General features: G+C 36.8%; 1 protein-coding gene across 2 annotated transcripts; it reads right to left on the bottom strand.

Annotated features, from left to right (window-relative positions):
• Positions 1–613: 613 nt before the first annotated feature.
• Positions 614–27,109, bottom strand: Eif2a (eukaryotic translation initiation factor 2A). Of its 2 annotated transcripts, XM_021647627.2 has the most exons (14): positions 26,929–27,109; positions 19,472–19,541; positions 18,159–18,233; positions 15,800–15,918; positions 13,571–13,670; positions 12,985–13,067; positions 9,385–9,458; positions 9,132–9,276; positions 8,890–9,006; positions 6,205–6,776; positions 5,197–5,310; positions 2,596–2,712; positions 1,536–1,601; positions 614–976 (listed from the first exon to the last, which is right to left on the bottom strand). In XM_021647627.2, the coding sequence occupies exons 1-14, from the start codon at positions 26,978–26,980 to the stop codon at positions 911–913; spliced, it is 1,770 nt and encodes a 589-aa protein (XP_021503302.1). In that variant the 5' UTR covers positions 26,981–27,109; the 3' UTR covers positions 614–910. The 2 variants fall into 2 exon arrangements, with proteins under 2 accessions (XP_021503302.1, XP_060234328.1); XM_060378345.1 differs by lacking the exon at positions 15,800–15,918 and having other exon boundaries at positions 26,929–27,063.

Below are 27,109 nucleotides of genomic sequence, written 5' to 3'. Positions count from 1 at the left end.
CAAGGACAGGAACAGAACCAAAAAATCTGGGCCCAGGGGTCTTTCCTGAGACTGATATTCCAACCAAGGTCCATGCATGGAGAGGTCACAGATGCCCTGCACAGATGTAGCACATGGCAGCTCAGTGTCCAAATGGTTTCCTAGTAAGGGGAACAGGAGTTGTCGCTGACAAGAATTCAGTGGCTGGCTCTTTGATCACTTCCCCCTGAGGGAGGAGCAGCCTTACCAGACCACAGAGGAAGACAATGCAGCCAGTCCTGATGAGACCTGATAGGCTAGGGTCAGATGGAAGGGGAGGAGGACCTCCCCTATCAGTGGACTGGGGATGGGGCATACATAGGAGAAGAAGAGAGAGGGAGGGTAGGATTGGGAAGGGATGAGGGAGAGGGCTATAGCTGGATATAAAGTGAATAAACTTTGTAATTAATAAAAAATAAATAATTAAAAAATAAAAAAGTATAAACAACCCCCCCTAGACTTGATGCTTATCTTCACTTGAAAAATCTTTTTATAAGCAATAAAAATGTGTATAATCACCAAAAAAAAAAGATGTGAGCCGCCACCAACACCGAGCTATATTGAACTTCTTAACTGACAAACTTGAAGGCAAAAACAAATTTAAAATGTCTTTATTTGTTTATATAGGAAATACTGTACCTAAATCAAATGTCTGTCAATTTATTAAGCTAATCTGGAAAAAAAATCATCTCTCTTTATCACATATTGACATGATACAGGATGTAGATGTAAAAGTCAATTTAATAGACATCATTAAATAATCTTACATACACAACCTTGGATAAATGGTTAAAAATATAGAGTGATGTCAAAGGTGGACATATGAAGATTCCATGAACACCATGAGATTAACAGACTGTTTCTTGGCAACAAATTTGTTTTCTGTGAAACTTCAAATTCCCAATTCCAAATCTTCAAGCTCTTGGAGAAGGGCTTTCTCTTTTTGAATTTTCTCCAACTAGAAATATTTCAAACAATAAAGTTATTAAACAGAAAATAATTGTTGGATCTGTAACCAAAACAGTATAAAGCACAAAATTTAGAGATGGAAAGAATATTCTTATACTTTATCAGATTCACTGGTAAACCAAGAGTAGGAAGCAATTCTAACTTGTTTCTACTATGAATCAGGGGCATTGCAGGGCGATGTCTTACTGTCCCTTCCAGTGCAAGATTTCCTGCATGTACTTGAGATTAAAAGTACTGAGAAGAAGAGGAGGGAAAGGCCAGCAGGACAGTGCAGCAGACAGGAGGGAACGCTTATTGTTTACCTAACCTAACAACTATCATTACTTTTACAGTGACAGCATCAGGATGCCCTTAGGAAGAGTGGCCCATCACCATAATCTAGGGCCAATCTTCCCTATCAAAGAGCAAACTTGGAGAGTATTAAAAAGAACTTCAAGAAGTATTATGCAAAGTTTACCAGACAAGTTTTCAGTTCTGTGCTGACTTGCTTATACCAAACAGGGGAGGGTACTAATGACTATGAGCCCAAATGGAAAGTAAAGCCTTACCTGATTTTTCTCTAACTGTTTCCCAGTGGCTGCCTGCTCTTTCAGCTGCTCTATTGCTTTCAGTTTCTGTGAAATCAAATATGGGGAAAGAGAAGGAAGAAAAAGTTACTTTCTAATGCAAGTTATTGTATTAACAATAAGCAACGATACTACTTTTCTTTCAAAAATGGTTTGTTAAAAATGATAGGATAGATTCCTTTTAAAAGTTAAATACAAAATTATATGTGAAAAAATAGGATTGGAAAAAATAGGTTTTGCAAGTTTTCTGTTTATTTGCTTATTAAATTATTCTCTCTCTCCCTCTCTCTCCCCCTCTCTCTCTGTCTCTCTCTCTCTGTGTGTGTGTGTGTGTGTGTGTGTGTGTTGGCACCTAAGCTGTAGAACATACATGGAGGGCAGGAGAATACTCTGGAGTCTAATCCTCTTTTGTTTGCATAGTAAGGTTTTCACTGTCTGAGTGTATGGGTGTGGATTCACAAGTACAACCCAACCTCCAGCATCCATCGCAACATTCTGCCGTGGCAGGATAGTGTCTCTGGATTTAAGAGCTCACCCCAGGCCTGCCCCACCCAACATAAGCTCCATTTTGTGTATGTGTTCATTTTAAAAGCTGGAATAAATTATTTTTTTATTTCCAATAATTTCAAGGAATTCATGAAGTAAACTGAATCTGAACTGAAAATATTTCAGATATTTCAGTGAAACACTGATGTTTCAGTGCTCATGGCTGGGAATGTAGTTCAGTAGAAGAGTACCTGCTTAACATGAATGAGCCCTGGGTTTATTCTCTAGCCCCACAGCAATGACAACGAAAACTACCTTCACTACACAAATGTCTATCATTCCTTACCTCCTCAAAATTAACAATGTAAGCAGTTTCAGTCTCTAAAGTATTTGTGAATGGAACTGAACTGAGATTCACATAAATTACTTTCTATGGAAAGGAAGCAACAATGAGAACTGTTACCAGCTTTTAAACTGTTTTAACACCTGAGTTCCACTCTTAGTTATATAATTCTCATGTACAAGCCTTCTGATGTGTTTTTCATTCAAGTCTCACCTTCTTTAAATTCTTAATTTTTTTGTCTACTTCAGGATCACCGGAAGCAGACTGGGTGATAGTGTTCCGTGGCGCACTCTGTGGGGCAGGAGTAGGAGCCAAATCACTTCTTGCTTCCTACAGGAAAAGCAAATGTGAACATTTATTTATTCTTTCTTCCTGAGACAGCTCAGTGGGCAAAGGCGGTTGTTGCCAAGCCTGACGACCTGAGTACAATTCCCAGGACTCACATGGTAGAAAGAGAGCTGACTCCCACAAGCAACACAGCCCGTGTCCGAGGACAAGCTGCAGGAGTTGGTTCTCTCCTTCTGCTGTGTAGTCAGAAATCAAACTCGAATCTGAACTATTAAAACATATTTCTAGAGATGAAATATGCTAGCCGAAAAGGGAACAATGATTTTTTTTTTATTTCAAACTTAAGAAGGTGCAACTCCACCTTTAAATAACATAATTGTGCCAATGAGATGGCACAGAAAGTAAAGGTGCTTGTTGCCAATTTGACAACTTGAGGTTGATCCCAAGGGCCCACAAGGTGGAAAGAAAACTAACCCCTCTGACTTTACTGTGGCACATTTTCCTGCTAATGAAACATCCCTCCAGGAGGGATCTCCCAGGAAAACTCGGTCATCAAAGAGCCCTCCACACATTGTGCTTGTGTCACAGGTGTTTCAGAAGAGTTCACTCTCCAGAACCCACTGAAACAGCCAGATCCGTAGGAGAGGGAGAGAAGACAGAGAATCACACCCTGAAGCACACTATGAACTAGCCAGCCTGGAGCACATACAGCACAGTAGCAGAGACAAGAAGACCCTGCTCAACAAGGTGGGAAGGTAGCTCCTGAAAGACACATGCCCACAGACCACCACCACCAAAATCATTACGTCATGAGATTAGTAAGTATTCTTAGGACACTGTATGTCCTCCACTATGGGAGGACACAAAAAGGAAGTCCTCCCCAAAGAATGAGTCTACCTGCACCTTGCTGAGACTACAGCCACAAGAATTGTGGGCAAAAAGCTTCTATTGTTTAGAAACTATCCATCCTAAGTGAGGTATGTTGATCTAGAAGTCTAAATAAACTAAGATATCTTTGCCTAAATCCCTAAAGTATGGTTACCCTGACTTCATCAACCAGATATTTCCAATACAGCTGAACACACTATCAGCAGGAATCAAGGAATCATAAAGCATTGTGATTTATGTTAATTGTAAGTAAATAAATGTTTTTTGTTTAGGAATTTAAACAAAATCATTTTTATACAACTTCTATTCTCATTACTTAAGTATTTCTAAGTTTCTCTTTTTTCTGATTATTTAGATTCTCAATGGGATTAGATATAGTAATACCAGAGTGCCAGATGCCTTTTATAGTTATAAAATTTGCAGGTTTTCACTCTTTTTTTCTCTTTTTTTGGAGACAAAGGTTCATTCTATAGCTCTGCCTGGCCTGGAGACAACCCTCTAACCTCAGCCTCCCAAGTGCTGGGAATGCAGATATGAGCTGCCACACCCAGCTTTCACCCTCTCTTAATAAACACATGCCTTTTTGTTTTTCAAGACAGGGTTTTTCTGTGTAGCCCTGGCTGTCCTGGACTTATTCTGTAGACTAGACTGGCCTTGAACCCCAGAGATATACCTCCCTCTGTCTCCGAAGTGCAGGGATTGCAGGTATGAGCTGCCATACCCTCTCTTAATTAACACATGCCTTAAGGAAAACAGATACTCCACCCTGTAGCTCCACCAAGAGTCTACAGTATGAAACATATGACACAATCCCACTGAAAGCTCAGGGTTCAAGGTCGGGTCTAGTTTCTTTAGACTCTTTTTCTTTTCAACACTTTAGATTCACATGTTAAAGGGTTGGTCCCCAAGTTAATGCTTCTAAGAGATAGTGGAGCTTTTAGCACTTAATGGAAGGTTTTCAGGTCACTGGGGGAATGCTCTTGAAGAGAACAGTGGGATTCCAGCTCTTTCCCTCTTCTCTCTACTCCCTGGTTCATATGTATGACAACTGTTTTGCTGCACAGCTGGTTTCTGCCATGATATCCTACATGCCACAGGCCCAAAGTACTACCACCTTCAAAACTGAATTACAAAGAGCTGAAGATGTAGGCCAGAGGCAAATGGCTTGCCTACCACGTGGAAAGCCCTGGGTTCAGTCTCTAGCACCATTATATGCAAGATGATGGTGGCAACTTCATGTTTGTAGGCACACTGGTACACATTTATCCTCAATACTTAGGAGGATAAGGAATAAGGATCATGAGTTCAAGGCCAGCCCTGTACTACAAGGTAAGACCCCATTATAGAACCAAAGAGACAAAATCCTGTGATTCAAAATAAATCTTTTGTCTTTAAAACTTTATTACACCAGGTACTCCACTGAAATGACAAATTCTAACTATTACTTACTATATATGAACATATATTTAACTCATAGGCAGACTCAAAAGAAAGCTACCTAGCTATTTATATCTAAATCCAACTATACTTTACACATCACAATCACATCTTCAGGAATATCCTTGTTAAAAACGTCATGGTTAAAGTCAGATTGAGTAGTTTTTTGGTTGGGTTTGAACAGTTCAGCACTCCAAATACCTGTTTTGCAGCTTTTTTGGCTTCATGCTTCCTTTGGTTTTTAAGGGCTGTTTTTGATAATGGCTTATCACTTCCTGGATGTGGCTTCATATTCTGGGGTGGCTCATCTTCATGCTACCGCAAATGTAAAACAAGTATTTCTGAAGTAGTGTCCGTGGTTCAAAAAAAGCATACACAATAGCAAATTATGTACCTTTACTAGTACAGGATGACTTTATCAGAATTACTTAAGAAACTAACTGGCAAGGAACATTTCAAATCTGTTACTAGAACAGAGTTAAATAAGGGCTTCCTTTTTAGCTGAGAAAAAGAGATGAGTGCTTAGCCCCAAAGAGAAGATATCAACCCCAACCCTGTCAGCAAGGCTCAGGGAACACTGCAGAAGAGGAGCTGAAAAGAGCTGGATGCTGTGGAATGGGGAGGAGTGCTGTGAATGTGTCTTCTCGTCAGGACAGGGCTCATGCACTCAGAAACTCACAGCAGCTGAGGTTACCTGCACAAGAGCAAGCTAGCCAAATTCAGATATAGATTTGATAGATTATTTCTAGGCCACGGCCCTTACTGAAGAATAATTGGTAACTGACAGCTGTTGAGGGAAGCAGATCATTACGTTTGAGGACATGGCCATTGGTAGGACTCCAATTTGCCAAGAGCCTCATACCTATGCACAGACAGACAACAAAATGGATTTAGAGGGTTACTTAAATAAAGGCCATGAACTTGGGAGGGGATATGAGGATAGTTGGATGGGGAGACAGAGGGTGGACACAATCATATTTTATTATGTATGAAATTCAAGAATAAAAAAATTATTTTTTAAGCTGTGAGCCCCTTTAAATTAATGTTTTTGCCAGCTTAATATACAAGCTGTTCAGCATCTTCACCTTCTGTGGGTCTTAGTGATCTCCCTGGAGTATAGTCTAAGTAGGTATAAAGCAACACAAGCAAAGAAAAAAAGGTGCAGAGAGTCCTACGTAGAGAGCCACTTTCTTCTGTGCCATGACTTACCAGCTTGGAATTGGTGACTGGTTTGTTTCTTAAGGCTGGAGGTCTGTAAGCTGTTGCAGCTTTAGGTTCCTCACTAGGCACTTCACTTGGAACTGCTTGGTATGTTATTGTTTTTGCTGGAAATACTCCATCCAAGAATGGTTGCCAAGAAACCTGCCATAATTCTCCATTTGATGGCACATCATACTTATGTAAGAGAGAGCCAGTGTAATGCCAAATCTTAAACCCATTATTAACTCGTAGCCTGGGAGCACATGTGGCTGTTAAAATATGCTCACCATCTGGGCACCAGGAGAAATATGTAGAATCAGAGGCTACTGGCTTAGAAATAAGCTTGTAGTTTTTAACATCCCATACTTCCATTTGTCCCCGAAGATTTCCAAATCCAGCCAGTACTAATATATGTCCATGAGGGCTATAGAAGGCTGCATTGCGAGGGCCAGTCCCAAAGTCAAACACAGGATCACACTTCAGGTTGAACACTGTTGCTTTCGCCGGCATAAAACCATAAACAGCACAAAACTCGGTAGAACTAGAATTCCAAACCACATCATAAATTGGGCCATTTTTTGCTAGAAAAAGAATATAAGATACAAAACAGCAGTTATAAAAGGCTCTCAATACATTCTGGTGGCATGAGTCACCCTCACGTTCACTATACAGTTTATTTTTACCTTTTTAACCTACTAGGTTAAAATTTATGACTTGGTTTTATTTCCATTTGTTTAAATTATTTTTATCTTTTAATAATTAAAAGTAATTTCATTTGTTTTCTGGTACTAAATTTTCCTGTATCATTCCTATTTTTCTTTCCAGTAATTGACCAGCCATTTAGGTAACTTGAGAAATACACCCTTTGGTTGCTTTGTTATTTTTAGATTTTCTGGGGGTGGGGAGGGATTGGGAGAGCAGTTGGGACAGGGTCTTGAATTCAGGTAGCCTTGAATTCGCTATGTAAGTGAAGATGATCTCAAATCTCTTACCCTCCTCCATCTTCCAAATATTGTGATTACAAGTATTCATTAATATGTTCAACCCCTGTCAGCTTAAAATTTTTTTTCTGCTTACCTCAGTTAACAGATTCTTTTAATAGAGAAATCTATAGTTTTTATGTATTACAAATTTATCATTTTTTTCTTAGCATTTTTGTTTTGCTTAGAAAATATTTTTTTAATTCTAATATTAAAATTTTCTCATATTTTCTTTATTAAAGTTCCTCTGAACAGTGGGTGTTCTGGTGCACGCCTTTAATCCCAGCACTCAGGAAGGAAAGGCAAGAGGCAGATGGATTATTATGAGTTCAAGGCCAGCCTGGTCTATAAAATGAGTTCAGGACAGCCAAGGCTAAACAGAGAAATCCTATCTAGAAAAACTAAAACAATTTAAGTTCCTTTAAAGTTTTATATATAATTCTGAGGAACAATCTGAATTTATTTTAGTTTAATATATATATATATATGTATTTATATATAACAAATTTATGTTCCAAATGACTAGCCAATTTTTCAAGAACCACAAATTAAATAGCCAATATTTTCTTTACTGTTAAGTGCTAGTTTTATCACACATTAATTTCTACAAATACACAGACCTATTTTTCAATATTTCTATTTTACACATATATTACCTTTTTATAAGCCAGATCCAAATACTCTTAATTAAAATGTTTTACATATTGCTATCTTGTAATATCAGAATTTCCCATGTCTTCCTCACAGTTTTCAAAATATTCCTATGTGTTAATTTTTCAATACCAAATTTCAGAATAGTCTATCTAGTCTAAAAACACCTACTGAGCTTTAAAACCTTGCATTTTACAGTAACTAGAAGAGAAATACCATCATTTATTAAAGTACCATCATTGTTAAAGTTTAGGGTTTGTCTGAAGAGTTTTAAAGTTTTTATTCCACAGCCCTTATAGTTTATATGTTTCTTGGTATGTTCTATTTGTTTAAATGGTATTGTTTATACTGTGACTTCATTTATATAAGACACAAAACTTATTGTTTTCCTTCTTTTGATCTGTTGTATTTACTTGGTATTTCAGGTCTCGCTTATTTTGGGCTGGAGAGTTGACTCAGCAGTTAAGGGCTACTTGTTACTCCTGCAGAAAACCAGAGTTCAATTCCCAGCACTCAGTGGTGGCCCACAACCAATGTCATTCAGTTTGCAGGGGATCCAGTGTCCTCTTGTGACTTTCTTGGGCAACAGGTATGCACATGGTGTACAGATATATATGCAGGCAAAAACCCTCAAACACAACAAGTAATAAATAACTCTAAAAACATTTTAAGAGCAAGATAACTATTATTTGACAGTTAATTTAGCTTATCAAAGTGAGAGGTGGAGTGGCAACAGTGCTGGATTTTATTGTCATTTCTGCAGCTGTTACTACACTCACCACGTCCACCTGCTGTGTTGGTGAAGTGCTCGGGGAGCTGCTACAGCAAACACATCACCAAGAACTACTTCTATCCTCTTCAGCGCTGGCACAACACTAGCAAACGGATTCTATCAAAGTCGAGCTTGCTTGAGGATGGCTTTATGCTTCTCAACAAAGAGGAATTTTCTCATAAACATCATAGTATTTGGGCTCACTCACTTAAGAACTTAGGCTGTGCTGCCTTAACGGCATTATTTTAACGGTCATTGTTTTAACCATGGAAACTGTTAAAGAGCACTCACGCAACTGCACTGCAGCACTGTCCCCGCTTGTGGCAATGTAGTGTAGAGTTTGTTCTCCATAGTAGGAAGCTCCTGTCTTGTCAACCTCGGTACTTGCTATTACCAGCACAGCAGTAGCTATAACAGTAAAATAGTATTTAGTGAGATTTAAAATACAAATTAGAAATCACCCATATTTCTTTATTTATACATATGTGGATGCTGAAATATTTAATAACAAAATGAAAAACTATTCATCATACCTTTTTTATTCCACAGCATTGTAACCTTATCGGCTTTAAAGAAGCTCTTATTGGCCAGTGCTGCCTGAGGTCCAGCAAAGTTGGGGTATTGATATAATCTGACAAACGAAGGTGCACCTTTACTTCCTGGAACATAAACTGCCACCTAAGATAAATGTATGAATCAGTACTTAATTCTTAGATGCATATAAACTGAGATGGAAGTTTTTAGAAAAAAAAAGGCATATGATCTATAAATAAAAGCAAAAATTACCTTATAAGGTTGGGTTCCAGGTGATAAATTGAAGTCATTAACCTTTTGCAAATGTAATTTATTTGCAATTGTGTCTAAAATGAAAAGAAATGGATTAGAGATTGATAAGAAGTTAGCAAAACACATTAAACTCTGAATTCATTATAAAAGGGTACTGTAATTTCAAACTGTTTATTGTAATTTCATGTAGATGAGGCAGAGAAATGCAGTGGAAAAGGCAGGGAGAACTAGACTTGAATTCCAACACTCATTTGCTAGGTGTGTGAACTTGGGCAAGTAATAAGACAATACTAATTTTACCACCTACTCCCGGGGACTAATTTTAAGAACATAATGTCAAGCACGCAGTATATACTCCAAATGAATGCCAATCTCATTAAAGAAGTCTTAGAGCCCATTAAATCGGAAAGATTGGCCTCAGCCTACTAGTATGTAAAAGTGCATATAGTAATGCTCTATGATAAATAATAATTAAGATACTGATTACCCTATCCTAAACAAGATGAGCCCATGTTAATAAGCAACAGTGCTACCCTACTTAAAAGGATAAAGTTATTCTCTTTATTCAATTTCAGATGTCAAGAGGTGTTGGAAGGTGGTTTTGTGAACTATGTATTCAAATGCTGATTTCTGTTCCTGAGATCTGTTTGGTCAAATAAAGAACTGAATAGCCAATAGCTGGGCAGGAGTGGGTTCAGGTGGTGACCAGGAAGTCACCATCAGAACGTGGATGAAGAAACAGGTGTCAGAGTGAGACTAAGGTGACGGGTAATGGACATGTGGTAAGAAGTAGGCCAGGACAATTTTAGAATAGCTCAGTATCTGTCCATTTTTAGTGTCTGAGGTTTTTAATAAATTAAAGGTCTCTGTGTCATTATTTGGGAGCTATGGCGGGCATAGAAAAAAACCTTGCATTCAACAAAGAGCTATTTAAATGTAGTACAAGAACCTATCAAACTTGTGATTTCCTTTTTTGTAGCAAGCTAAAATAAGGTTAGTGTCTGTCTACTTGAAACAGACTAGAGTCACCTGGGAAGACCTCCTGAGAAACTGCCTCCATCAAATTAGACTGCAGGCAAGTTTGGGGAGCCTGTTCTTGATTAATGACTGATGTGGGAGGGCCCAAACCACTGTGGGTGGTGCCACTCCAGATACATGGTCTTTGGTTCTGTGAGAAAACAAGCTGAGCCCATAGGAAGCAAGACAGTAAGCAAGCATTCTTTCATAGTCTCTGCGTCAGTTCCTGGCCCCTGCCTCGACTTCCCTTCATGATGTACTGTAAACTGTAAGATAAAATAAGCCCTTTCCTTCTCCAAAGTGGTCACAGGAAAAGGAAGCAAACTAGGATGCGAGGAAACAAAAAAATCAAACTAAGGCAAAAGCTAAGGGGGTAGAAGTATCAAAAGCAGGAAAATGTAGTACATACCATAGTGTCTACAGTGACTAGATGCTGTATGAAGGAGCCTACATACCTTTTTTGCACGTACAAGCACAATTACCAATTCCTATTTTACTATAATTAACTAACAAGTGTACAATGGCTAGTTACATGACGCAGAGGTAAAGGAATGCCATTGTTTCTTCCTTATTCTTAGTAATTGCATTACTAGCATTACTGTTATTATTCTTAGAATACTATGCGGATAATGTGGAGCAAAGCAATACGTATGTGATTATATTCCCAAATCACCATCTTTGAATTACCAAAGAAATAGGACTCTTGACATGGGGAATAGGTAATACAAATGAGGTTAAGTGGATTTTTTCTTTTTAAGGGATACAGAGATTACTTGGTCGTTAAAAGAATGCTCTTGTAGGGGACCTGGGTTAAGTTCCCAGAACCCTATGGTGGTTCACAACCATTAGTAACTCAAGTTCCAGGAGATCCAGATGCCCTCTTCTGAGCTCCACAGGCACCAGGCATGCATGTTATGCATATACATACATGTAGGCAAAGTAATCATGCACATAAAATGAAATAAGCCTAAATGTTTTTAATCTTGCAATTTTAAAATAGAACATATCAGTATGAACCTAAGTGCTACAGCCTCCAAAAACACAGAAAGGAAAGCAATGAAGCCTTAAGAGTTTAGACTGTAGTCTGCAAATATGGATTTTCTTGAAAAGGACTCAGCTGTCTTGAAAAGTTAGCCGACTCTAGATGTATATCAGAAATATGTGATATAATCCTAAAACATATTATACAGCAAACCCCCTCCAAATCCAACTAGCAATTTATACAAGATTGATAGCATGTTAAATTGTATGAGAAATAAAACCAAACTTCAAACTACAGAAAAATACAAAAGACAAATGATCTTTTGAAATAAACTACTGCTGGTTGGGTGTAAGGGTACAAGTCTTTAATCCCAGCACTCAGGGAGGCAGAGACAGGCAGATCTTTGTGAGTTCAAGACCAGCCTGGTCTATAAAACGAGTTCCAGGACAGTTAGCTACACAGAGAAATGCTTTCTCAAAAACAAACATACACACACACACACCCCCAAAAGAAAAAAGAAAAAATCTACTACAAAGGGTGGAAAAGAGACTGAGTGGGAACCTAGAGGCTAAAAGAAATTTGAGATATATATATAAATTACAACATATGACAATTTCAGATCATGAGTTTCAAACTTAGTAGAACACTTGCAATGTTAGAAGTTTGAACACCAATCGGATACTTAATTATTATGGCAATTTTAAAAACTAAGAAGCATAACCTTCAATGATACATACTGAAATATTTGTTTGTAAAATTTATGCTACAGTTTGTTTTAACTCCATAGAAAAAGGATAATTAAATAGTTGTAGAAGTGGAGAAGACTAGCCATGGCTGACAATTATTAAAACAGAAATTCTACACAATAAAACACTGAAGGGCAGGTGTGTTAGTAACACATGCCTTTAATATCAGCATTTAGGAAGCAGAGGTAAGGGAACACTGTGAGTTCCCTGCTAGCCAGGGTTACAGATCTAGCTGTTCCGTAATTCACAATATAGAACCGGCTGGCCTCTTGCTCAGAGATCCATCTCCCTCTGCTTCCCAAGTGCTGGTATTAAAGGCATGTGCTAGCACAATCATTATGGCCCATGCCTTTAGTCCTAGCATTTGTGAAGTAGAGGTAGGAGGATCTCTTTGCGTCTGAGACCAGTCAGGGTTATATAGTGTAACTCCATCACAAATATTAATTAAAAACAAAAATAAACATAAAATTTAAAATTATATCACACAATTTCAACAATTAAGAATAAATGTAATCTAATATTTTAATATCTATTGTGTGTTATCTAAAAATATAGCTATTATAAAATCTTTATGCTCCAGAATATCACTGGCATTCAGATTTACAAAGACTTATACAAATGAATATAAGTAACAATTGAAATACATTAATTATATTAAGATGGACCTATGATGACTGAGAGGAAAACTATGTATTTAGATAAGGGCTAATTCATTATTGAGCACTTAGCTAGCACATGTGAGGCCCTGGATAGATTCTTAGCACTGAAGACAAACAAACAAGCAAACAAACAAAAAAACCTTTGAAAACTGTATTTAAGGTAAATAATAAAGTTATTTAGTAAGTCTTTCCGTACTAAAATTGTTGTTCTCAAAGAAGTGAACTTCATTGTTAACATTCCGGGCACAAATAATTTCATCATCTGACCAGGAAGGAGACCTATGTTAAAAGAAAAAGAATTGGAAAAAAGTAGAATCATGTTAAAGCTTATGATGCTGTTTAAGATAAAACACATTATGTCTGCTCCCAAGAGTACTAACAGCCTTATGAAATGGTGTATCTCAAAAAATATATTGTTCCTTTCTTTTTAAAAACTAAAAAAAGACTATTTTTACTATACTTAAAAACTATATACTTAAAAACTCTTAAAGACCTAGATTTTGACCTAACTTATTTTCAAAGTTAATACCAGAGAAACAATTTTCAATACTGTGAAAATATTACTTTACAGGCTGAACAGTTAAGCGCACCTGGTCTTGCAGAGAACAGGTTGACTTCCTAGCACCCCTATGGTAGCTCATAATCATCTATAACTAGCTCCAGCGGATCTCGTGTCTTTTGATCTCCAAGTTTACTAGGCATACATAAGGTGCACATACATACACGCAGACAAAACAGAAAACTAAATAATTTTAAAATAGCACTTTAAAGCATATATTTACCAATTCTGCATTTTTTTCTGTATGAAAGATTTCAAACACGTTCCAGTTTTCACATCATAAAGTTGTAGGTTGGGTGTCCCAGCTGTGCCATCTTTAGAAGCTGCAATAAAAATATTTTTTATACTGACTGTCCTCTAACACTTGTAAGATTTCATTCTCACAAAAATCTTGAATAGGATTAAGAATATTAAAGAAAAGAATTACCTTAAATCAACTGTCTTTATTATGGAGTTAGTCATTTGTTGCTAAAACTATGACAACTGTAAGTGAAAGCCCCACATCTCTGAAATGATTAGTTATGATAAGTTTTAAGAATACTTGAAGGCCTTATTTATTAATTCTGCCACATATTACTATCAAAGGAATTAAGTCATGAAGGCTTGTACCTATGTATCATAGAAATAAAGTTCATTTATGATATTTAATTCCCTTTAATTTACTTGGATAAACAAGATTCATTAGAGTCCAAACTTTCTGAAAGACTAAAAACCTTGAAGCTTATAATCTGACAATAAACAATTATCATTTATTTATTTTAAAAGATTGTCAGTTCTAGAGATAAGGTCCTCCCCTTTTTTCTTTTTTAAATGAGACAGGGTCATACATATCCTAGACTGACCTCAAATTCCTATGCAGCTGGGACCTTGAACTTCTGATTCTGAGTACTGGAATTACAGGCATGTGGTACCTCACCAAGTTTACACAGTGTTGGGGATCAAACCCAAGCCTTATGAATGCTAGGCAAGCACTCTACCAACTGAGCTACATCCCAGCCTCTTAATAAAATGTTCTTGAAACAGCCTCTATATCACCTTCCTATGTTATGTTATTTATGGATAAAGCATGGCTATATAAAATTTCATATATCATTATCATTAGATGGGTTTAAATATATCAAAATAGGGGATTGTTTCCAATTCTTTTTGTTTTTGGAGACAAGGTCATATTCTAGCTAGACTTATCTCCAACTCAAAATCTTCTTGTGTCAGCCTGCCACAAGTACTGGCAGGTATTTAACCTACACACTCTTTCATAACAAACACTTCTTTGATATTTTATCTATTCTTTTTTTTAAAGTGATTATGTTAAAGGTCAACTAAATCATTATTATTTCAGATCTTTAGAGATCTTTTTTAGCCAGCAGTATATTTACTTTCCAGATTTTCTTTGCAGTTTTTCTTCTCCTATCTCATAACTTACATTTTCACTTCATATCCGGAGGTATATTATTTACAGTCAACAATGAACTCATTAATTTTAAAATGCTATCAACTTGAGTGATAAAGTCTTGAGCCATTCATTCTGTCTAACTGGAACATAAGTCTTTCTTTTCAACAAACCATCTTTTAAAAAAATCATTTATTTATGTTTGTTTGAGACAAGATGTCACTATATAGCTCTGGCTGTCTTGGTACTCACTATGTAGACCAGGCTGGAACTCAGAGATCCATCTGCCTTATAAATCATCTTTGTGTCCAGTATATCCATAGTACATCCATATGCTTCTACCCACCTAAAAGATTTCTTGGTTATTAGCTTTACTGCCAGACACAGTGCTTGCAAGTAACCTTTATTTTGCATAATGAATAGAAATACAAAAGTAGTGATGCTAGCAATTTAGATAAGAAGAACCATAAGGAGCTTCTTCAAAGTGAAAAAGTCAAAGTTCTTAACTATTTAATGTAAGCAAAGGCTGCATGCTTACAGATGTTAAGACTGGCAATGAGAATGAATTTTCTTTCCATGAAATTACTAACAAAGTTTCTGTACTAATTTTTCTGTTATCTCTCAAACAGTACAATTTATAGTCACAGTACAGTGAGTACTAGTTAAGATGAAAAAGGCTGGGGTGGGGATGTTGGTAGAGTGCTTATCTAGCATGCATGAAACCTTGAGTTTGGTCGCCAGGATCACATGGCTGGGGCATGGTGGTATACACCTGAAATCCCATAATCCAGGAGGTATACACAGGAAGATCAGAAGTTCAAGGCCATACACAGTTACAGAGAGTTTGAGGACAGCCCAGATGACTTGATATGGAGATGGCTTAAAGGATGTGGCTCACTTGCAGTCTCAGTCATACACTAAGATCATATTCCCTGTAAATGGTGTTGGGGGAGGTGTCTACTTGACCTTAAATTACCATTTTACAAGGTTATAAGCCTAGTTTTCCTCCCACCAAATGTAATTGTTCCCTTTAGAATACTGTTGTAAGGGGGAAATACTTACTAGTATAAGGCTGCCACGTTGCCAGGACAGTATTATTTGGCGAGAATTCAAGGCAAACTGCTTTTGGGAGGTCCAACGAGTGCAGTAGTCCCTTGTTAGTGACATTGATTATATTTACTCTGGTTTCAAAAGAAATTACTTCAGCAAAAATACTATTTTGTAACAGCCAGCACTAACCAAAACATTCATACCTCTTTTCAAATACAGAACACTCCAAACTGTTCACTTTTCATAAAAACTGGCTGTTAGGGAGTCTCAAAAACACCAAGGAAACACTCTTACTTACAAAAAAAAAAAAAGAAAAAAAAAGAAAAAAAAAAAGTAAAATTTACCCCCAAAGTATTGAGTAGAGAATTAGCAGAAAGATCTAGAAGATATGACTTCTGATGGAGTGAGCACACAGCGAGGCTGCAGGAAAGCCGAGAATCATTAAGTCAGAGGGAAGGCAGGCACGGGGCAGAGTGGTGAGGTGCACTTTTTCAATTTGAATACATAGTTGGGGAAATCCATAACTTAAAATCTTTAAAAAAGAAAAAGATGTATCTATTTATTACGTATAGAGTATTCTGCCTGTATGTGCGCCTGCACATCAGAAGAGGGCACCAGATCTCATTATAGATAGTTGTGAGCCACCATGTGGTTGCTGGGAATTGGACTCAGGAATTCTGGAAGAACAGCCAGTGCTCTTATTGTCTGAACGATCTCACCAGCCCTGTCTATTATTATCTTAAAAGCTGTCTAACACATTAAGAATTAAGAATTATTAAGAATCACTGTGATACAATAATGATAAAGTGGCAGTAACCATATAAAAGTAGTTCAATATTGTTTCATATTGTATGCTTCCTACATGATCCCATGAAGTGGCCTAACCACTTTCTTTAAAATCTCTCATTTGAATCCTTATAAGAGTCATTATAAACAAATTCATTTAGACTTAAAAAATAATCAAATGAGTTGATCTGATCAGCATACTACTTGTAAACACTAGAGACAAACTTTGGAAATCAGCTTGTCCTGATTTATTTCCTATTTACATTTAAGTTCTGGCGGTGAGGAGAGGGCTGCAGAGCTGGCTCAAAGGTTAAGAGCAGTGGCTGCTCTTCCAGAGGGACCTTGTTGGAGCCCCAGCACCAAGTCTATTGCCTCTTCTGGACTCCATGGGCACTACACACACGGTGCACAGAAGCGCATGCAGGCAAAACACCCATATACCCCATATACATGTAAATAAACACATAATTAAAAAAAGAAAAATTGAGCTAGGCATAGTGGCACACGCCTTTAATTTCAGCACTCAGGAGACAGAGGCAGGTGGATCTCTGTGAAGTTCCAGGCCAGCTTGATATGGCTGTATATGTATAGTGAATTGGAGGACAGCCAGGACTATGTATAGACACTCTGTCTCAAAAACAAAACAAACCAAATCCCTTAATACTGTGGCTCACATTATATTATTTACATATAATGCAAGCATTTTATTAGAGTCAATAACTTAAGAGTGAATCAAATAATGTAACATAATCTTTAGCACTTAATTAAAAAAATCACATTTGATTGGACTTTTTAAAGATTATAGTATACATTACCACTATTCATATTTCCAGACTAATGTACAGTGTTTTCTCTCTTTTGAAAAGTCTAACAGTATAACTGTAATATGAGTGAAAACAACAACAAAAAATAAGCAACAGATGGTTAGAAATTTTCTTTATAGACGGTTGTGAGCCACCATGTGGTTGCTGAGAACTGAACTCAGGCCCTTTGGAAGAGCACCTGGTAACTTTCTTAATCTGTAAAATGTTGTAATGACTTTGTGGAAAAGTAGAAAGAAATGATTTTAGAAAACCATGGCCATTCAATGAAAAATATTTTCTTACAAGACCAATTTTGTAATCTGATACTTTGCATAATATTAACTATACTAATCATTCTTTGGAATAACTTCTATGCTTCTATACACAATAAAACTAATAGCACTAACTTTAGTTACTGATTTAACAGCAAAAACACAAAAGACCTTTTTGGTTTCCTCAGTAATAATTTTCTCACATTAACTTTTAATTCTAAGTCGCTATATAACTCAATTTATGGCATATATATTACAGATTAAAAAATTCGTCTTGTAAGAAAATATTTTTCATTAAATGGTCATGTTTTTCTAAAATCAGTTCTTTCTAGTTTATATATATATATATATCTATAAACACCTTAGAGGGTGTTCAAAGTACTGTCAGTACACATGAAATAAAAAAGTAGACTTTATCAATGATAATCAAATACATGCATTTCAAATCATGCCAGCTATGCTATGCTTACATTAATGGTGCACATAAAATTTTTGGTAAATGACACTAACTTTTCTCCATTGCTCCAGGCAAACAATGTTCCATCCTTGCTAAATGTGTAGACTTTACAATTTTTCCCAGATTCTCTGAAAAAAAAAAAAAAAAAGTTTAAATTAAAAGGCATTAATAACATTTTAAAGAAATCTTATTAAAACATCTATAATCTATTAATTCAATGATTTAATAATTATACAAATTTTAGAAAATACTCCAAAATCTTTTGTCTACTTAAATATTTTACCTTTTAAAATATGTCAGCAACTTGTGTAAAGTATGCTGCAAACTTGTTTCATGAGAGCCTGAAGTGACAATAACAATTTTTAGCTAACAATGCTAAATGTATTCAATGATTCTGCAGATCTTTATAAGTTATTCTGCTACCCCAACATAAGCTAAATTTAACTTTCTCATTTAGCCATTTTAATTATTCTATTCTTATCCAATTTTTATTATTTAAAGAAATTATATGGGCCAACATCAAAACTATATATATATCAAAGTTCATTTCACAGAAATCTCCTGGATCAGATATTTTGTCACAAATTACAGGCTATCATTTTTATTCAGTTTTCTTTTAATCATCCATGGTTACTTTCTGGGGAAAAAATACAGCTATTCAGATACATATCATGCACTTATTTTCCTCCTTTTTAAAGTCATTTTCAACTCCTGGTTGCATAGTGATTACTAAAAGTGTCTTAACTATCACATTTTCAAGTTTTTCTTGTTCTAGAAGATAAAACTTTTCCAAACTAAATGCACAAACTAAATTACACTTACATCTATACTTCTCTCTGCTAAGCTATTAATTCTTCTTCCTCTTCTTTCTTTCAGGATTTTATTTGTGTGTGTATACATATGCACATGCATATGGAAGCCAGAAGAGGGTGTTACATACACGGGAGCTAAAATTATAGGCAGTTGTGAGCTGCCTGATGTGGGTGCTGGGAATACAACTTGGAACCTCTCGTGTGTCCTTACTGCTGAGCCATCTCTCCAGACCCTAAGTCATTGATTTTCAAATCCAAAGATTCTTTTTCTTGACAAAGAATAAGTATCCTTCCCGTCTTGCTAATAAAAAGCAGTTACTGCTCTCCTAGAAGACCCAGCTTCAGTTTCTAGCACCCACTTAGCAGCTCACAAATGCCTGCAGTTCCAGATAACACAACACCCTCCTCTGGCTTCCATAGGCACCACACACACAAATATTGCATAGACATACACATGGGAAAACACCCATACACATACAATAAAAACTAAAATATTTTAAGAAACATACAATGCATACCAAAAGGTTTTGTATATCATTTAACACAAGCTCTACCTTGGAAACACTGTGCTTTCTGTGAAGTGTGGTGGTCCATTCACCATGTACAGTCCTTCTGATCCTCGGACTAAAGAAACAATGGAAAAAAGGTTGGTTACTCTAAGAAATACTCAGCTTTATTATTGAGCGTTACTGAAAAGCCAAAGGCTTTCAAAATATAGTGAATCACGAAACATTTTCTCATACTATAGTATGTTAACATTTCAAGTCCACTTTCTAACCTTTTCACATAAAAGTCATGTAACTGGATAGAAACATGCAACTTCAAAACAGTGTCACCATTAAAACAAAAGCAACTGTGTCACAGTAGAAAGGTTACAAACTCAGCTGAATACAGTTAAGCATAGAGAGCAATAACAACTTCAAACAATCCATGAGGGAAAGAAAGAAAAGAACGTCAAAAAACAGAAATAAACTGTGTTAAGTAAAAGAAGCTAGGGAAGAAAACAGGCTTCAGATCTAGAAGAATATGGAGGTTGAAGTTAAGTAATGTTGGTATGTATCTTAAAATTAAAACCTGAAGAGTTTCAGGCTGACTTCTAAAACCATATTTGCATTTTGAAAAGATCAGTCTGGTACAATGCAGAAAATAGACTGGTGGAGAAAGTCTGTGGTAGTCTCACAGAAGACAGTAAACATTTGGTTCAAAGTGAAGTAGTATGGATGAAAAGCAGGAAATGAAGATGCACCATGTAGGAAAATGTAACAGGACTTAGCAGTGAACTGCTACTCTAACAGCACTTTAAGCACCCAAGAGAAAAAAATCTAACTAAAGCCCATGGCTTCCACTACATTTCCATTTCTGTTAGATTCTTCCATCCTTCTAGTTACTAGGAAGCAACACAGTTAATAGATGGGGTGAGGCTTAGTTCTAATTCTAATCCTTTCATTTCTTTCTTTCCCCAAGAACTGTCAAGAGACAGATGAGGGAGGGAGCTACAGCTGGGATACAAAGTGAATAAACTGTAATTAACAAAAAAATAAATTAATTAAAAAAAAAAGAAAAATACTCACCTTGACTAAAAATTAATTAGTTCAATTTCAGTTAGTCTAAAAGAACAGTAAATAGGGGCTAGAGATATGGCTCAGCAATTAAGAGCACTGACTATTCTTCCAAAAGACCCGGGTTCAAATCCCAGCACCCACATGGCAGCTCACAACTGTCTATAACTCCAAGATCAAACACTCTCACACAGATATACATGCAGACAAAACATCGATGCACATAAAATAAAAATTTAAAAAATAGTAAATAACAATTAGAATAAAAGTAACACCTACATCTTTATGGAGTTACCAATTTAGCTATAGAAAAGAAGTAAGTAAACACATAAAAACTCTAAGTTGTTAGACATACATAAGCAAACAGCTGGATGCCACTTTTTCATATGCAGAATACCAGCTGAGTTATTTTGGGAAGATAGCCCATACCAGCACCTAACAATAGAATGGAGCCTATCAAGCTTTGTATATTTCAAAACTGAAACTCTGTACACAATGGCTTAAAGACTATTTGATGTGCCTCTGTGTGCCCTCATCATGTGCTAAGTGTTAGGGATTAAAGGCTTTACCACTGTCTTCAAGGTGATTTTTAGCTGGGTGTGGTAGCACTCACCTGTCATTCTAAGACTCAGATGGCTGAAGCAGGGCATAAGTTTGAGGCCAGTTTGATCCACTGCTAAAATTTAAATCAAATGCTGAAGATATTCAAAAAAACATAATGAAATTTGTAAAATGTCCTGTGCCAAAATATGTCCTAGATTTTAAAATGGTGAAGGTTTGTAAATTTTTTTAACAAGGCCTCATGATGTAGGCTCAGCTGGCCTAGAACTCTCTATGTAGACCAGGCTGTCCTGGAACTCACAACGATCTGCCTCTTATGAGCTATCATGCCCAAGGTAAATATAATTATTTTTACCCTTTTATTCTGTGCGTGCTCATCAACCTTATATACACTGAGGTAAGTATATCTACCATTGAGTTACCTCTATACCCCTGAAGTTTTATTTGTTACAGCATTAAAATTCTACCACAACACAGGGAAAGCAATAGCAATTCTCAGCACCATATCAGTTAACTGGTTGCAATGTATATAAGATACATTAGAATTTAGAATAGGCCATATTTTCTTAATATTATAATTAATTTAAAAAATCAGTATCTCACTATGTAGTTTTGCTTGCCCTGAAACTGACTTAAGTAGACCAGACTAGCCTTAAACTCACAGAAATCCAACTACTTCTGCCCTCTAGTGCTGGGATTAAAGACATAAATCACACTTGAACAAACATTACCGGTATAAACCACAAATAAAAATTTCGTATTAGGGAGTTTACTAAGGCTATACCTTAGTTACATATTATGTAGAAATTTAGCCAGTGTAAGGTCACTCTCACAAAGGTGTAGTAGAATCTAACATACTAAGAGCTTTTTCAGAATTTACATATGGGTCTAGAATAGACTGGCAAAGTGTCAGTCCAGTCTTAAAAAGGCTGCAGTGTAACTATAATATGTGAATGTGATCAAACTGCTCTGTTACTCTCACTGATAGTCCAACGGATGGACAAAAACCAGGAAAGTTTTTCTTTTCTCATCTCTTCAACTACCTATGATCTAGAAGAGGAAAGCTTTCCCTAGCTCTAGTGGCACTTTTAACTGGTAGCATGGATCCTCTATTTCTGGCAACATTATGAGAACTCAGGATGTTCTTTGTATTTAAGATCTATACTTCATACGAGGGCAGATGGTAAGCCATAAAATAATAGTAGTAAGAAAAAGACAGCAAGAAGAAAAATAAAACCCACATCAACCATACTCTGCCCCAGAACCAAAGTAAGTAACTGGCAATTTAAAAGATGGTGCATTAACTGCCATGTTTTTCTGGCTCAAGTAACATTCAGTGTCTCATGTGTTCTCCTACTCTTGGTATCTGCCTTTTTTTGGACAAATAATTTTTATTTTATTTATTTATTTTTCAGAGTTTCATATTATACTTTAGGCTGGCCTAGAATTTACAGTAATCCTCCTGACCAAGCCTCTTGAATGCTATGATGATAGGAGTGAGACCCAGAGCCACTTGTACAAACTTACATTCTAAAAAGAGGAAACTGTGAAAACAAAATACTCAAAGTTATCTTTTTGACGGTTTCATTTATATAATACTTTTGAAATGACAAATTTGTTGTGGTGCTAAACAAAACAGTAGGTGGTAAAGATTGTAACCAGAAGAATTTTATTGTAAAAAGGAAATACAAGAGTTTCTTATGTTATAGTCTGACAGTAGTTTCATGAATTTGTGTATTGAATGAAATGAGGATATGACTGCTTCAAGGTATGGCTGAGGAGAAGGATTTTATTGTAGATATAAGGGAGAGTACAGCCAGAGGCATCTGGGATGTCCAGATTGAACTAGGACATGAAAAGAGAAAGTAAGGGGGAAAAAGAGAGAGGAAGGGAAGAGAGGGAGGTGAAAGAGCAAAGAGAGCTAATCAAGAGATAGCATGGCTGAAATAAAAATGGCAGACTTTTATAGGACTCAGGAAGCTTCAGGAAGGGAGGCACCTGGGCTAGAGAGGTTTAGGGTTGGGGGTATGGTAAGAAGGGCAGAGGAGCCGGGACTCTGTAACAGATTCTAAGAGAGCCTAGAGGCTAGCATGTGTTTTAGTATACAAATAGGCACCACAGTCATTTGTTCTGAGTTTCTTTGTCACCTAACATACACATAATAAAATTTCTTAATAACACATACACACACAAACCAAAAGAATCCACGAAAGGATTGTAGTTCGGTAAATACTGCTGCGCCAGTGTTAACTGCCTAGTTTTGATGATATTCAATGTTTATGTTACATTGTTATCATTGGAGAAAGCTACATTATTTTTACTATTCTGCAACTTCCATTAGACTTAAATAATATCAAAATAAAAAGATTTTTTTAAAAAATTGGTTTTAGTAATACTTTGATGACAGGATAGCAGAAATTAAGCAAACTGAAACTTTAAAAATTTAATTTTTGCCCAAAATGGCTTTGCTTTTAGAGCAGTGGACAAAAATCTGTAGAATCCAAACTTTTAAATAAATGCAACATATTTTCTCTCTCTGTAGCATTCTGATAAGGAATTAAATAGTGTATTCAGCCTTGGTATGAATCCCCAGTTTTGATTATTAAGGAGTTAATGTAATGGATATAATTTTTACAGACACAGCATCAAACAACTCTTGAGGAAACACTAATTTCCTTTAAGAATATTCAAAGGTGAGACTATAATTTGGTTCTAACCTCTTGATTAATAATTGGCTAATGCAAAGACGAAGAAGCCAGCCTTGAGACTTCTGTTGGGAATGCTGGCCAAACCAAAAAAAAAAAAAAAAAAAAGCTCTTTCATTTAAAGTTACTAAGCTGGATGAATATCTGCTCGAGGATAAGTTTGTCTGCTTTAATAAAAGAAAAGCAAGAACCAGGAAATAAAGAAAATAGATATTTAGAGTCATGTGAATAACTGAATTTATCAACAGTAAAGCTTATTAAAACAAGTGTTTAAAGACTCACTTTTCACATGTTTTGGTCTTTTCTGACTTAGAGTCATAAAAATAAAAATCACTGTTAAGCTCCAAATATTCACAGATCTATAAAGCCCATAAGTATAGACAAAATTTGGGAATTTTGTTAAACAAAATTTAGGAATTTCAAAACTTAAAGCTAAGAATGTCTATAAGATTAAGCAGTATGTTTCACTGTTAGAAAACAGATTTCAGAATAGAAATCTCTGAGTATAATCCTGTCCCTGCAAATTTTACAGTGTAAATCTGGCCAAGTAATCTTTGGACATCTAAGAATATGAAACTATGAGAGAGTGTCAGAACAAAGACTTTAACTTTGAATACTGTAGTAAAAACTGTTATTTGTTAATTTGATTAAACACAATCTATTCTTCATTAGTTAATTCTCCTGTGGTTTAGTGTCTATTATTTAATGGGTTCTGGACTATGTACTGAAAGGGCGGGGGTGAATAAGACTTAACCCCTAACATCAAGAAGTTTACAGTCTATCAGGGAATAAAAACACCTGAACAGTGAATTTCCTTTGTGAAGCTTTATTTATTTATTTATTTATTTATTTATTTACTCGTTTCACTTTTTCAAAAAAAAGAAGAAAAAGGTGAAACATAGCTCAGAATGTGGCCATCCAGAAAGGGTGGAAAACTGCTTAGAAGAAGCTTGCCAAATCAAACAGAAAGAAAAGGATAATTCCAAAAGAACAATTTAAAGGACTTTGACAAACAACTCAGCACTAGTGAAACACAAAATAAGATGGGGTGGCAAACAACAATGGCAAGAGCTATTCCGAGATTATAAGTGATCTGGACTAAACAGCACGGGCTTCACACTGTCTCAAAAGGGCAGAATATTTAATAGAGTGTTCATGTGCTAATTTTTAAATAAAATTCAAATGTTCACTTAGTATTAAAACTTTTAAGTATCAAAGTTATTATAATGAAGCCAGAGAAACTATGTAATTATATAATCATGTTATTTAAACAGTCTCAGAGGGCTGGAGGGATGGCTCAGCATTGAGAACACTTGCTTCTCTTCCAGAAGAAAGCAGTTAGGTTCCCAGCACTCGGTTAGGGTGGGGTTCACGACTGTTTAACTATAGCTCCAGGGTACCAGAGTGGACGCAGGACTAGCCACAGGATTATCAACATGGATTGTTGCAGCCATGAATCATCTGAAGGAATGGGCGGGCATGGGAGTGTTAGCAGGCCTTCTGGTGTTGGTCTCCTTGGTTTGCCTGTGGTATATATGCAAGATTAGAGTCTCACAACAGTGTGATGCAGCCATGATCATTCAGGCCTTTACAGCCATTGAAGCAGGACATTCTCCCCAAGCATGGTTGGATACCATAAAAAGCTAAAATGATATGCTCAGGATGCGAGGCTAAGCACTGCACTCAGGGTCAGCCGCTTTGGACCCAGAGAAGAGCATGTCTGATTGCATGCGGGTTGATGCCCCAGCTCCCGCCTCTGAGAAAAAGGTATCAGACGGGTCTGATGCTCTTTGGGTGGATGACACCTAAATGAACATCTGTACAAAGTCCCAATTCATTTCTAATATCAGAGATCAGACCTCTACTCTTGCCTGATGCGTCTAAAACAAAAAGGGGGAACTGTAGAGAGCTGCGGAATGCTATGCCTTAAAGATGGAGCTGGTTTCCGCCTTCCACCTTCCTGATGGTGAGTGCTCTCTGTCACGAACAACTCCACATTTGGCTAAGGCCGAGGATCTGGCTTGCTTCCATGTATGTGGACCTATCTGCATTGCCCCCGTGGCACGCCTGGGTTGGCTACCCAGAGGCTATTTAAGCTGTGGGCTGGCTTTCCCCGGGGTCCGAGGATTGTTCAATGTTCCTGAATAAACTGCATTGAAAAAAAAAAACAAACAAACTATAGCTCCAGGGAATCCCACACCTTTTTCTGAGCCTCTTAAGGCCTGCGCTCCTGTGTACATGCCCGCACACTGACACACAAATAATAAATCTAAAGAAAACAAAACAATTCAGTCTGGCATAGTGTTTAGAAGATTGCAGCTACCATTTTACAAATATTTGGTGAATAAATTATGGTAGTCTAACTGAACAGGAGTAAGTATGGATCTTAAAATGTATTCCTAGAATTGCAAGAAGCATAAAAGCTTTGCCATGTCTCAGAAAGACGTAACTCCCAATTCTCAAAGATAGACTTTTCTCCTAACGATTTCGTCTTTCTTCCTATATAGTTATCATAGACTTTTTTATTTTCCAATTCTTTGGTTTATTCAAACTTATACACCCAAGCATCTTTCCAAGAGTTTGTTTCCTTTAAAGCATAACAAACTGTGTCAGATTCAAATTCTAATGTTCTACTTCTAAAATGCTCATAACTGCCTCAATTGAAAACGTTCTAGCATCATTATTCTGCTCACTGCTGCCACCCTAAGCCACATCTTCATCATGAAATCTAACTCATACTAGCAATTTCCCTTTCCTTACTCAGTCCTACAAAACTCATAAAAAACAGGGAGTACATACTTTTTAATTACTTAAGTTCAGATAAATCTGATGTGGGTATTCACGTTTCTTCCATCATACAGGCAGGTGATTTAAGAAAAGTCCAAGCAACACCAGTATTGCAGAGCAAAGGTCAAACATCTAACTAGCACTTTCCGTCACCTGTCTATTCCTGTGGAAGGTGAAGAACGATGGATAGATAAATGGGAGGAGGGAATATTGGAGACGGGATGTTTCACTTCCCATTGGCGTGCTATTATCAAATAAACCAATACACAGTCTGGCCCTTCCACAAGCCACAAGCAAAGGCCAGTCGGACTCCCAGGGCGTGCAAGGTAGTTCTCTAGAGCAACGTCACAGAAAGAAACCACTCCGAAGAAAGAGTCTCCCCGCTCTTTCGGAACCCACCTGTCAACAGCGGTGTGGAGGGCGCCATCTTGTCCCGGAAAGAGAAACCCATGCGCAGGGGTGAGAGTTCAATGAAGGCCGAACCCGGCCTCTACACGTCTCCCCTAGCGCAGAGACTGCGAGTTGGTGTTTCCGCCGCCGCCAGCCTCCGGGCCAATTCACTTCCGGTCTCCGAGCGCGC

This window comes from Meriones unguiculatus, chromosome 2 (genome assembly GCF_030254825.1).
Source record: "Meriones unguiculatus strain TT.TT164.6M chromosome 2, Bangor_MerUng_6.1, whole genome shotgun sequence".
Lineage (NCBI taxonomy): Eukaryota > Metazoa > Chordata > Mammalia > Rodentia > Muridae > Meriones > Meriones unguiculatus.
Note: the sequence above shows the minus strand (reverse complement) of the source record. Positions and strands in the feature narration are given on the sequence as shown.